General features: G+C 37.4%; 1 protein-coding gene across 2 annotated transcripts in view; it reads right to left on the bottom strand.

The window, feature by feature from the left end:
* SUCNR1 (succinate receptor 1) overlaps positions 1–5,991 on the bottom strand; it is an 8,405-nt gene extending 2,414 nt beyond the window's left edge. For both annotated transcript variants that reach the window (XM_010835392.1, XM_010835393.1), the window contains exon 1: positions 5,902–5,991. In XM_010835392.1, coding sequence (XP_010833694.1) covers positions 5,902–5,904 — 3 coding nt within the window. In that variant the 5' untranslated portion in view covers positions 5,905–5,991. The remainder of the gene's footprint in view (positions 1–5,901) is intronic.
* Between the last annotated feature and the right edge of the window lie 8,030 nt (positions 5,992–14,021).

Below are 14,021 nucleotides of genomic sequence, written 5' to 3'. Positions count from 1 at the left end.
CAGATGACACCACCCTTATGGCAGAAAGTGAAGAGGAACTCAAAGCCTCTTGATGAAAGTGAAAGTGGAGAGTGAAAAAGTTGGCTTAAAGCTCAACATTCAGAAAACAAAGATCATGGCATCGGGTCTCTTCACTTCATGGGAAATAGATGGGGAAACAGTGGAAACAGTGTCAGACTTTATTTTTCTGGGCTCCAAAATCACTACAGATGGTGACTGCAGCCATGAAATTAAAAGATGCTTACTCCTTGGAAGGAAAGTTATGACCAACCTAGATAGCATATTCAAAAGGCAGAGACATTACTTTGCCAACAAAGGTTCGTCTAGTCAAGGCTATAGTTTTTCCTGTGGTCATGTATGGATGTGAGAGTTGGACTGTGAAGAAGGCTGAGTGCCGAAGAATTGATGCTTTTGAGCTGTGGTGTTGGAGAAGACTCTTGAGAGTCCCTTGGACTGCAAGGAGATCCAACCAGTCCATTCTGAAGGAGATCAGCCCTGGGATTTCTTTGGAAGGAATGATGCTAAAGCTGAAACTCCAGTACTTTGGCCACCTTATGCGAAGGGTTGACTCATTGGAAAAGACTCTGATGCTGAGAAGGATTGGGGGCAAGAGAAGAAGGGGATGACAGAGGATGATATGGCTGGATGGCATCACTGACTCAATGGATGTGAGTTTGAGTGAACTCCGGGAGTTGGTGATGGACAGGGAGACCTGGCGTGCTGCAGTTCATGGGGTTGCAAAGAGTCGAACAGGACTGAGCAACTGATCTGATCTGATTGAGATCCTTTGAACTATATGCTAGACACGGATGACAGTTTTGAGTAAAATAACATTCCCCATCTCAAATGACTTTTCCTCTCTTGGGAAAAATTAAGAAAGAAATGAGTGCATGTCACGTAATGATAAAGATTGTCAGACAAAAGGAAAAGCACACGCAAAGGTCCAGAGATGGAAACATGCATAGAGGACTTGACAAACAGCAAAGAGACCAAGAAAAACTGCAGTGAAATAAGTGAGAAGTCAAATTAATTATGTCTTCAGGATTGACTGTGGTCCATAGCAAATCACAGTAGTTCAACAAATTCTCTGAGCTATGTTTAACTGAACCATAGACTAGAAGAGGAAATAGCGATTCTTACAACTTCAGTCTTGCAATTTTAATGGCTTTGATTTTGTTTCCATATTGACAAAGGATTATGCTTATTGTATTATGTTTATAAAATACAACTCCTGTCTTTTAATTTTGCAACAAGAGAACATATTTATTGACATATGCCAAGCACATCACAAATATTATCTCTAATTTTCAGAAAAATCCATTTAACTCAATTCCACTTCTATCCCACTAGACATGAGAAAAACCTGGGTTGAAGAATTAAATTACTAATCACAGGTCACCAAATGTCAGGGCCAGAATTTGCCCTGCAGCCCACGGCACCGCACACAGTGGATCCTTCACTGTAAAATTGAGCAGGCTAATTTGAAGAACTGAGCAGATTGGTTTCACTCTGTATTTGAAGTTATGTGAGTTTACTGTTCTCTCACATTACCAGCAATTTACTATATTTCTCATTGTCATACCTTTCCAATTTTTTCAAACCTCTGTCCTACTCATCATTAGCAGATGGTTTTGCCTGTGAATCCCTGAGAAGAACCTGGTCATTGGGTGTCCACTCTCTGGTTCCTGCCTCTCTTACTATCCTCTCCTTCTTCCTTCCTGTGACAACAGAAAATATCTATTTCTCTTGGCTTACTTCAGATTAAACTCATCACTGAGTTCTTAAGATTCCTACATGTTATTCATCATCTTTTCAGCCTCTCTATTTCAACTTCATCCTTTCCAATGGCTCTTATATACTCTCATCTTGTCTTAAAAGCAAGGCATATATAAGATTAAACAACTCTCCCTGGTTTCACATGTTTCTCTCCTTGTCATACATTGATCAACATTGGAGCTGTCTTCACTAATTAGTTTGACATCCTGACACTGTATTCCTTTTACAATCTACTTTAGTTTGGCTTCTGATCCATCACTCCACCAAAATGGCCTCCACATTACTCCATCTAATGCTTATTTTTTCAGTCATCTTATCTGACGCCTCTTCATACAGATATATTTCTCCATTTTTCATAGAAAAACTCCCTTCTTTTGCCTTCTGTGACATGAAAATCTCCTAATTTTCCTTTCTTTCCCTCCCTGGTTGTGTTTTGAAGACTCTCTTGTGGTCTAAGCCTTCAAGGCCTAAGCATTAAATGTTGACTTCCTCGAGGATCAATACTGAATCCCTTCTTTATCTAAACTCCTTTCTTTATCATATCCCTTCTTTTCATGCCCATGGTGTCGATGGCATTGTCAATACCATAGACATGAGTTTGAGCAAACTCTGGGAGATAATGAAGACACGAAAGCCTGGTGTGCTGCAGTCCATGGGGTCACAAACCATTGTTAGCATCTGAACAACAACAATCTAGATGCCTGGATGATCCAATCCACTTTCTGTCTTTAATGACCATTCATATATCCACCTATCAATGTACATCCCAGCCCAGCCCTGTCTTATAAGTGCTAGTGGTTTATAGTTATTACCACAGATTGATCTCTCAGAGGTACCTGTCTCTAGAAATCCTAAATAAGTTCTCCAACTTCCTTCTCAATCTTGCTGTACCTCCACTTAACTCAGTAAATGGCCACACCATTTACTGAAATGTTCACCTTAGACATCTGAGCAATGTCCTTGAAGTCATCTGTAGCTCACCTCCAATAATGAATAAACAACCATGTGTTGTTGACTTCAATGTCTGGATATTTCTCTAATTCATCACTATTGCTTCATATCTTTCATCACCATTCTAATTCAGGCCACCAGCATCTGGGACTATTTGATATTCTCCTATTGTCTTCTCACATCTTCCCTGGCCCCCTTTCAGTCTACTTTCAACATGATAGCCAAACAATATTTAAAACCTGCAATCAAAATTCTGATCATATTTCTCTCTGCAACCAAAAGGCTTGAATTATTTTCACAGTCTGAGGAATAAGTCCATAATTTTTAGTGAGACTCCAATGCCTGCATGGTCTGGCTCCTGGACTCCACTTCAACCTCATCTAGTATTATTCTCCTCCTTTCTCATCTTTCTTCCTGTTGTTTGCATGCACAGAGAATTTTCCTAATGTTCAGTTTGTTGGATTTTTCACTGACCTTTTATATGATCTTTACTCCATCACATCTCTGTCTTACATCTCCGCTTCTTTCAGACTTCAGCTTAAGTGCAGTTCTCCAAGATAGATTCTGACTCCCCAGTCTAATTAGCCCCTGCCCACTGTATACTTAGTTTTTTCTTAGCATTTCTCACAACTTTATCTTACATACAGTTTTTCTTCTATACCTGGTACTGGTCTATAAATAATCGCTTAGTGGAAAGAGGAACATAAACACTTGACTTTTTACAAAGCACTTTTATAAATATTTCCTCTGAGGTCTAATAAGTGGTAATCCACCAAATTAAGCTCCTTGTTCTATTTCCACATAAAAGATGATGTTATATATATAGTATGAAAGTGAAAACATTAGTCACCAAGTTGTGTCTGACTCTTTTGCCATCCCATGGACTGTAGCCTTCCAGTCCCTCTGTCCATGAAATTATCCAGGCCAGAATACTGGAGTGGGTTGCCATTCCCTTCTCCAAGGGATCTTTCTGACCCGGGGACCAAACCCAGGTTTCCCACATTGCAGGCACAGTCTTTCCCATCTGAGTCACCAGGGAAGCCCTATATATAGTATGACTAATATTCAAAATTAGCAATAGTAGTAGTGATATCTATGATTTAGACATATAGTTGTAGAAGGTAAAATTTAATATATATCTTCTAGGATCAATTTTAAAAATTTAAATTAGCTAAAAAACTGAAATTTGCATATGAAGTTAATAAACCTCAGAAAGTTCAGGACAGATACTACAATATTCCTATTGATGAGATTCCAGATAATTTTTATTCTGTCCTTTCTGCTTTTGGTTTATTTGGACTGTCTATTTTTACTTCCAAATCAGCATGTGTGATATTAAACATTTCTAGAAATGCAGTAGAAGTTCAATGGTATTTACAAAATACAGGCTTTATTTTTCAGCTCACTGGTAATTTTTCAACAGTATTTTTTACTCTATTCCCAGTGACTTCCCATTCCGTGATTCTGGAAGTTCTCTCTTCCTTGCTTTCTGTGACATGGCGATCTCCTTGTTGTCCTTTTTCCTCTCTTTGTAGACACTTTAACAGTCTAATATTTCTTTGCCCATGTTGTAAATATTAGTTTTTCAAGGTTCATTTCTAGGCAACTTTCAAAATGTTGGTGCATGCACCCAAATGAATATTAAACCAGTAGGAAGTTTCATCACGACAAGAAGCTTACTCGTTTCATTTTTGAATTTCCTCTTTCTCTAATTACAATTCTTTCTGCCTAGTCAGTGCTTAAATGTACTGACTTATGGGAACAGCTTATGTGTAGCATAAACATTTGGCTGCCATGAAAGTAAGGGTAAGGTTGTCTAACATTTTCTGACCACTATAACCTCAACTGGACCCACTATTTTTAGATTTCAATTTGTATGAGTATGTCTTTAGTGTGGTAATCACAGTACAAATGGAAGTAACGTAGTCCTTTAAGCAAAATTCTTGTTGAAGATGAACTTCCCTCATGAAAAATGAATATTCTTTTTGCTTTTTAGTGGTTAAATTCTTAAATTTCAGAAATAGAAATCATGATAAATATGTTATAGCTGATTTGGATGAATTATTTTTAACAGGTTTTTTTTTTATTAGATGTTGGCAATTAAAGTGAAACCTTCAACTATATTTATAAAAATATATCTAGACTTGTTAGAGGTATTAAACTATAAATAATATTCAAATTACATAAGTAGATCACTAGTTCTAATTTTTAATTTGGGAACAAAGTGTTACTTTAATTGTATTCAGCTTTTAAAAAATGTACATTTTTGACACAAATTTAAAACTGTTTGATAGTCTATTAGCTTTTAAAGTGTTTTTCTTATAACATCAAAGTAAGATAAAGAACATTTATGAAATTTTAATTCTTAACTACTTCAAGACTATTTAGCAATATAAATATTTATAAACAAATTGCTTTTTCACTAATTTGAATGAAAATATTTACACTGAAAAGATATAATCATTCAATATGAATTACTTCATCTTTTATATATTTTTGTATATTCCAGAAATTATACCAGAAATCAAAGGATTAAAGGCTGATAGAATGGTTTCAAATTGTGTGTTTATGAAGCTCTTTAAAAATACTTAACCAACTATTGAAAGTTCTGGAAGTTATAATAGCAACAGTTTCTACAATTTTCTCCTTTCCCTTGGTGAACTATAAATATTCTTAAAGGATATAATTTTTACAAACAAATGCTAAATCTCATTTTTAGAATGCCTTAAAATTTCTTCTGACACATTATTTTCTGAGCATGCAATTATTATACATTATAGATTGTTTCATCTGATTTAGAAACTTTAGTTTTCTAAATTTTCTATAAGTATTTACATTTATCTAAATAAGTCTAATTATTCTTTTTGTTGAAATATGTTACCAAGAATTAGCAAATAAAATAAATAAACCCCTTTTAATAAATTAGATTTACATTTGGCAATTGAAACAAGATATATAGTTTGGCAAAAAAAAAATGTAGAGGAAACAGCTATGACTTTCTTTTGGCTTCTTTTGCTGTTCTTTGTGTACTTACAAATGACAGTTCAGACAGTTCATTTAAACACTGCTTAAAATCTTAATTGCTCACAGACCACTTTGAAAAGAAACCCCCAACTAATGGGAGGTCTAGATTACTTTATACACCTGGACAACATGAATTGCATTAGAGCTTACCATTTTGCCAGGAGGCTTGATCCCTCAACAGAAATTTTTTGCCAGCAACTTGATTCAGCTTCTGATCCAGTGCTGTGCTGCTGACCATAGTTAGTGCAGTCTCATTTGCATATCACGTGGCCAAGATTAATAATTCAAAAGTTCAGGAAAAATGTCAAACCCCCAAGTCAGCTGTTCATGTAAGGAACTTCCTGAAAAGTTGAGACATAAACTAATTATTCATTTTATGGAAAACACATTTCACAAATAGATGTTCAAAAGGTTACTGTTGAAATTATTCCTTTCACTAGCAAAACAGCAGAGAAGCACTCATTATTTCCATGTTTATTTGTTTATTTAAATAATAAGAAAATGTAAGCACTGTATGTTCGGTTTACAACTGCTTCTGCTTTTTCTCCAGTTTTCAAATTTACAAATTTTGGTGAATTCTGTATCGGGCATATAAAAACTAAACAACTATTATCAACATGTTTGAGGGAAATATAAAACTGAAAATTTGAAGGCAAATCTGGATATTGCTGTCAGAGTACTAATAAAAGGGATACTAGAGTTTTAGGCATTTTCATTTTATTTTCAGTGGTTAAAAACAAGAGACACTTAAAAAAATACATCAGGTGGCCAGGGATTAGGGAGAAAGGTGACAGCTAAGTAAGATAACCTCAGTAGAAGGCAATTTACACATCCCAAGCAATGCTCTGCATAGTACCTGGAAACATATAACCACCATTTCAAACAGGAAACACACCTGGCTTTTCTGAGGATTATATTAGATTTATACTCAAGCAAACACTCAGTCTGCTTTATTTGAAGCCTAGTAATGATGCTGAGAAAGATCCTAAATTGTGCAGGCAGTAGTCATTTAATTTGAATGCCTTGAAAGTTTAATGTTGAATTGGCCGTGACAGGCAAAAGCCCCCAAAGAAACTATTGCATCCAGCCCTCCTAGCCAAGTATTTCACCTTTTCTGGTATATAACAGCCCCAAACTCAGGAACCTAAAAAATAAAATTTATAAATAAATACATACACATAAGTATGGCTTCCCTGGTGGCTTGGATGGTAAAGAATCTGCCTGCAATGCAGGAGACCCAAATTCGATCCTTGGGTCAGAAAGATCCCTGAAGAAGGGAATGGCTACCCACTCAAGTATTCTTGCCCAGAAAATTCCATGGACAGAGGAGCCTGGTGGGCTACAGTCCATGGGGTTGCAAAGAATTGAGCACAACTGAGTGTCTAACACAAACACACATTATATACTTAACAGTATATGCATACATTGAAATACAAATGTACTCATATATGAAATGTATATATATTTATATGAAATACTGTCTTTATAATTTGTTGAATTATTGTGATATGCCAGGTATTGCACTAAGCACCTTTTTGTATTGAATATTTATAAAGATCCTCTGAGGTTTTTTACTGCTTCTAAAATTTTCTCACTTTACAGATTAAAAAACACTGAGGCTTAGAGAGATTAATTAACTTTCTCAAGGTCACAGAGTCAGTAAGGAGAGGGATCTGAGTTTAAACATATATATTTTAATTCTAAACACACCTACTCTGATTCTTAACTGCCTCCAAGATAGAGTGATGATACTTTTGATGGACACCACAGATTGAATCAAAGATCAAAAATTAATGCAACTATTTTCCAGAAATTCAACTCTCTTTTACTTTGAAAAGAAAGGATAAAAACACCATTTTCTGTCTACAATTTTAAAAGGGCAAAAAGCAAAGCATTTGAATGACCCATACCAGGCCTACTAATTTTAAACAAATTAGCATAGACCACCCCCCCCGCCCCCGCGCCCCCGGTACATGGACACATTTCACAGGTTTCTGCCTTGTTCTGAGGGGATGCAGGGCAATTCCTTCTTTGTGGGATGGTGGGAGTTCCCCAGAGCTTCCTCTTTCTTCTCCCCACATCCTGACTGCCATCTCACTCTGGACTGTTAAGATGAAAAGTGGTCTTCACTTCTCCTTTCTCATAGCACCAGTAATGATTACTGGTAGCCTTGGTTCCCTCTTAAGTTTTACTTCACCAACTGTCGTTCACCTCAGGTCGTTCAACGGAACTTCACCTTAGGGTGTTCTCACTGGAGAAACCAGAGGGCTTCTGAGACAGACTCAATAAAAGGTCTCTACTACTTCCTTTCTCTTATGAGGCTTTACTGGAGGGCTTCCCAGGCGGCCCTAGTGGTAAAGAGCCCACCTGCCAATGCAGGAGATGCAGGAGACCCAGGTTGGATCCCTGGGTAGGGAAGATCCCTGGAGAAGGGAATGGCTACTCTCTCCAATGTTCTTGCCTGGGAAATCTTATGGACAGAGGAGCCTGGTGGGCTACAGTCCCTGGGGTCACAAAAGAGTTGGACATGACTAAACAGCAACAACAACAGCAACGTGGGGTAGATCTTAATAGCAAAATAAATGCTGGGTATTATAGAAGTTTATAATAAATGAGAAGGTTTCTTCAGAATAATCACATCAATCTAATGCCATTAGTGTTAGAACATTTGCTGCCCAGGAATATCCATTTGAAAATGACCTTACAAAAGGCAGCTTGGTGAAAAAAGATTAGTGAATTCTCACAAGACTTTGCCTTTTAGTTTCTGTATGCACCTTGAAAACATAATGAAATTTTGTTTCCTTGTTTGGAAAAGGGGGATAATAATTCCTATCCCTTAAATCTCAAACTGTTTATAGTATCAAATGAGATAATATGTGAAAATTCAATGGGTTAGGAATGTGAGAGCAGTTCATACATACCAGGGGCACCAATCAGGAAATTCAACAGGACAAAGAATAGAGTGGGAAAGACAATCAAAGTATTAATTAAATCCAGTGTGAATAATAACTTTAATATTTTTGAGCACTCAGTCTATAACAACGTGGTGTTTCTTTTTTGTTTTATTTATTTATTTTCTTGGCCGCACCACACCATGTCTGGGGATCCCCAAGCAGACCAAACCTGCTCCCCAGCACAGTGGAGGGATGGCTCCGTAACCACTGGACCAACAGGGAATTCCCAACATTGTGTATATTAATTCCTTTAATATATATAAGAACTGAATGCAGTGCATATTATTACTGATCTTGGGTGGCCTTGGCATGCAGTTACTTGAAGCAGGTTTTGGTTCCAGGCCAGAGATTGAAGTCAGGCTGCAGCAGTGAGAGCTCTGAATCCAAGCCACTAAACCACCATAGGCAGTGGCCAGTGGCAAAGCCCTGGTCTGTCAGCTGTGTCGTAATGAATTTCCTGGTAAAGATGGAGAGTAGTGAAACAAGTAAAGTACTTATTATCAGGAAAAAGGGCACGTGTAGATAGATACATAGGCAGACTCTGAGAGAGTTGTGCCTTTGTGGTAGATTGAATTGCTTTTATGGGGCATTTCTTCCTGTTTTCCTTTGGCCAATCATCCTGCTTTGCCTGTTTTCGATTCCCGTATTTGGTTTACTTCAGGATCCTCCCATAAGTGCACATGCATGTCTTAGCCAAGACGGATTCTGGGGAAGAGGCCTAAGGGTAGATTGACATCACTTGCTATGGTGATGCCCCCTCACTTTTAACCTCCTTGGAGCCTTTCTGTACAAATGTCTCCTTGACTTCAATATTGAGGAATATGTGTCTTTTATCTTTTATCACTGACTCAATGGACAGGAATATGAACACACTCTGGAAGACAGTGGAGGACAGAGGAGTCTGGCGTGCTGCAGTCCGTGGGATTGCAATGAGTCAGACATGACTTAGCAACTCAACAACAGCATCTCTTATCCGGGCAGGCCCTGCTCCTCTCCCACTCCTGTCCATAGGGGATGAACTCCAGCTGCTTAGCCTTGGGTCTATTTATCTGTGGTCTCATTACTATGTCTAATTTTCAAATAAAGAAACTGAGGCTAAAAAAGATTAAATAACTTTCCACAATCACACAGCTAGTAAGTGACTGGGCTATAATTTGAAGGTTTGTGTGTTTGACTCCCGAACCCAAGCCTTTATTAATTTGTTGCCCTCATGGTAAGGAGGAAAATATTAGGTCAAATATAAAATGACTGACACTGTACAATTTTTACTTTACATATGGCAATTTACTGTGTTTTAACCCAATAAAAAAAAGTTTAAAACTAACATTCAGTTTAATTACTAGTTATCAGTTTTATTGGTTATCAAATTTAAGTATTTAAGTCTGACAACTAAAGATAATAGAACATTTTAGATAAGAAACCAGACAACTAGACACATTTAAAATAAATAAGTGGTTTTGGAAAGGTTCTACTAGCAACAGCCCTAGGCATGTTTACCAGACACATTTTTTTCAACATCAGGAACAAGTCTGAGTGGAAAACAAGCTTGTCTAAGGGTCATACTGACCATCAAGGAATCACAAGCAGGGAAAGAGGAGAACAATTAATTTAATCCAAGGAATTTCTCCTAAGCCCGTCTGGGTAGTAATAGTAACAATATGACTCCAAAGAAGTTGAAAGGAAACAAGAAGATTATTTTGGTGTTGCTGTGCTAGGAGGATTTACCCAAGGAAATCTAGGTATATCTTAAGTCAAAGAATGGGTTTAGATAGGAAAAGAAAAATTAAGAGATCAGCAGAATAGAAAACATAATAGAAAGTATATGTAGACTGTCTCTGAAAAGTGAAAGTGAAAGTGTTAGTCACTCAGCTGTGTCTGACTCCTGGCAACCCCACAGACTGTAGCCCTCCGGGCTCCTCTGTCCATAGAATTCTCCTGGCAAGAATACTGGAGTGGGTTGCCATTCCCTTCTCCAGGGGATCTTCCCAACCCAGGGACTGAACCTGGATCTCCTGCACTGCAGGCAGATTCTTTACCATCTGAGCCACGAGGAAAGCCCAGATTGGCTCTAAACTCTTCCATATTCTAAAATTCAAACAAACCTCTATTGGCCAAATTTACTTTACCATGGAGAGTAGTTCATCCAAGATGGGCATTCCAGCTGAGGCAAAACAATCTATTTCTTCTATATATAAAAATCCTTGGGACTTCACTGGTTGTCCAGTGGCTAAAACCCCATGCTCCCAACGTGGGAGGCCAGATTCGAGCCCTGGTCAGGGAACAAGATTGCACACGCTGCAATTAAGAGTTTGCATGCCACAACTAAGATCCTGCATGCTGCAACTAAGACCTGGTATAGTCAAATAAATATCAAGAAAAAATCTTTGTCATGTAAGAGTCACATTAGTAATGAGAATTTGTACAACATTGATGCTTCTTTGTTTCTTATCCAAGTGAATAAAATATCATGTTTATCATTTCTCAGCAAAATTCAGAAGAATTATGTTCTGCTAAATAAAAATGTTACTTGTTAAAAATATCTGGCTATAGCTGAAAAAGGTTCTAAGTGTTTTTGAGCTAGTAATAGTCCAACATACAGCAAACTCACCTCTTAATTTCCAGTTTATACTCCAAAATTCCAACAGCTAAATGACTTTTTAATGATATATGATAGTGATAACCATCAGTGTCTCCCTAGAGAAAATAATGTTGTCTTGTTTGCCTGACATGAAATTCAAATATTTATGTGAAATTATGGCAATTTTTTTTTAATTATCAATGACCAAGGCACAGACTTTTTGTTTAAAAAAGAGAGTTTGCCTGAAATATTGAAATAATTGATTCATTTAATTCGCTATCCTACTCCTCAGTGTTTTTCAGCCAGATTTATCGTATTTTGTACAAACCTGATTGATTCTTGGAATGTTTTGTATTACTTACAAAAACAAAACAAAAAGCAGCTAGTTCATTGTTTTGATGTACATATAAGCACTTTTCAATTGGACAGTAATTAACCACTCCTTATCTTGCCTTCTTGCTTGTTCAAATATATACCCTTGGAATATATAATAAGAAATCAGTATGTTTGAATCTCACTGAGCATTTTATAATCGAATTGAGAGATTTTCAAAATTCCCCTGTGTATGAAAAATATGTTATTAAGAGAGTAAACTCTCTGTGATTGCCTTAGTTATTAAATTTAAAAAATTACCTGTTTCCACCTATATATTCCTGGAATACAGTGTCAAGTGGGCCTTAGGAAGAATCACTATGAGCAAACCTAGTGGAGGTGATGGAATTCCAGTTGAGCTATTTCAAATCCTAAAAGATGATGCTGTGAAAGTGCTGCACTCAATATGCCAGCAAATTTGGAAAACTCAGCACTGGCCACAGGACTGGAAAAAGTCAGTTTTCATTCCAATCCTAAAGAAAGGCAATGCCAAAGAATGCTCAAACGACCGCACAATTGCACTCATCTCACATGCTAGTAAAGTCATGCTCAAAATTCTCCAAGCCAGCCTTCAATAGTACATGAACTATGAACTTCCAGATGTTCAAGTGGCATTTAGAAAATGCAGAGGAACCAGAGATCAAATTGTCTACATTCACTGGATCATCGAAAAAGCAAGAGAGTTCCATAAAAACATCTATTTCTGCTTTATTGACTATGCCAAAGCCTTTGACTGTGTGGATCACAACAAACTGAGGAAAATTCTTTAAGAGATGGTAATACCAGACCACTTGACCTGCCTCTTGAGAAACCTATATGCAGATCAAGAAACAACAGTTAGAACTGGACATGGAACAACAGACTGATTCCAAATAGGGAAAGGAGTATGTCAAGGCTGCATATTGTCACCCTGATTATTTAACTTCTATGCAGAGTATATAATGAGAAACCCTGGGCTGGATGAAGCACAAGGTGGAATCAAGATTGCCAGGAAAATATCAATAACCTCAGATATGCAGGTGACACCACCCTTATGGCAGAAAGGGAAGAAGAACTAAAGAGCCTCTTGATGAAAGTGAAAGCGGAGAATGAAAATGTTGGCTTAAAACTCAACATTAAGAGAACTAAGATCATGACATTTGGTTCCATCACTTCATGGCAAACAAATGGGGAAACAATGGAAACAGTGAGAGTCTTTAATTTTCTTGGGCTCCAGAATCACTGCTGATGGTGACTGCAGCCATGAAATTAAAAGATGCTTGCTCCCTGGAAGAAAAGCTATGACCAACCTAGACAGCATATTAAAAAGCAGAGGCATTACTTTGCTAACAAAGGTTTGTTTAGTCAAAGCTATGGTTTTTTTCCAGTAGTCATGTGTGGATGTGAGAGGTGGGCTATAAAGAAAACTGAATGCCAAAGAATTGATGCTTTGGAATTGCGGTGTAGGGGAAGACTCTTGAGAGTCCCTTGGACTTCAAGGAGATTCAACCAGTCAGTCCTAAAGGAAATCAGTCCTGAATATTCATTGGAAGGACTGATGCTGAAGCTGAAACTCCAATACTTTGGCCACCTGATGCAAAGAACTGACTCATTTGAAAAGACCTTGATGTTGGGAAATATTGAAGGCAGGAGGAGAAGGGGATGACAGAGGATGAGATGGTTGGATGGCATCACCAACTCAATGGACATGAGTTTGAGTAAGCTCCAGGAGTTGGTGATAAACAGGAAAGCCTGGCATGCTGCAGTCCATGGGGTCACAAAGAGTTGGACACGACTGAGCAACTGAACTGCACTTATAAAACACTTAGTGATGTGATTCACTTGTAGTATTTTCTTTGTCTCTACAACATACTCATTGATGCAATTATTAATTTTAAAGTATGTTTAACTGAGGACTTCCCTGGTGGCTCAGTGATAAAGAATCTGTCTGCAATGCAGGAGACCCAGGTTCAGTCCCTGGGTTAGGAAGATCTCCTGGAGGAGGTCGTGGCAACCCACTCTAGTACTCTTCCCTAGGGAATCCCATGGACAGAAGAGCCTGGCAGGATACAGCCTATAGGGTTGCTAGGAGTTGAACACAACTGAAGTGACTAAGCAGCAGAAGCATGTTTTACTCCTGGCTTATTATACTGCAAAACTAATAAAATTTGACTTCACTATTAGGTCAGTGTTGTAATATAGTAAATGAACGTTCAGGCTATAGAAATTTTGATAGTTACATTTAAACAATCTGAAAGGTTACAAAAATATTTCAAGTATTGCCTTTTAAAATATCCTTTTACCCTGCATGTATTATTTATGTGTCTGTAAGTAGTATTTTTTTTTCATGTTTACATAACGTGTTTTTTTTTTTTTTTTTTAGCCCC

Source organism: Bison bison, unplaced genomic scaffold (genome assembly GCF_000754665.1).
Source record: "Bison bison bison isolate TAMUID 2011002044 unplaced genomic scaffold, Bison_UMD1.0 scf7180017864042, whole genome shotgun sequence".
NCBI lineage: Eukaryota > Metazoa > Chordata > Mammalia > Artiodactyla > Bovidae > Bison > Bison bison.
The sequence above is the reverse complement of the archived record's forward strand: the minus strand, read 5'-3'. Positions and strand labels throughout refer to the sequence as shown.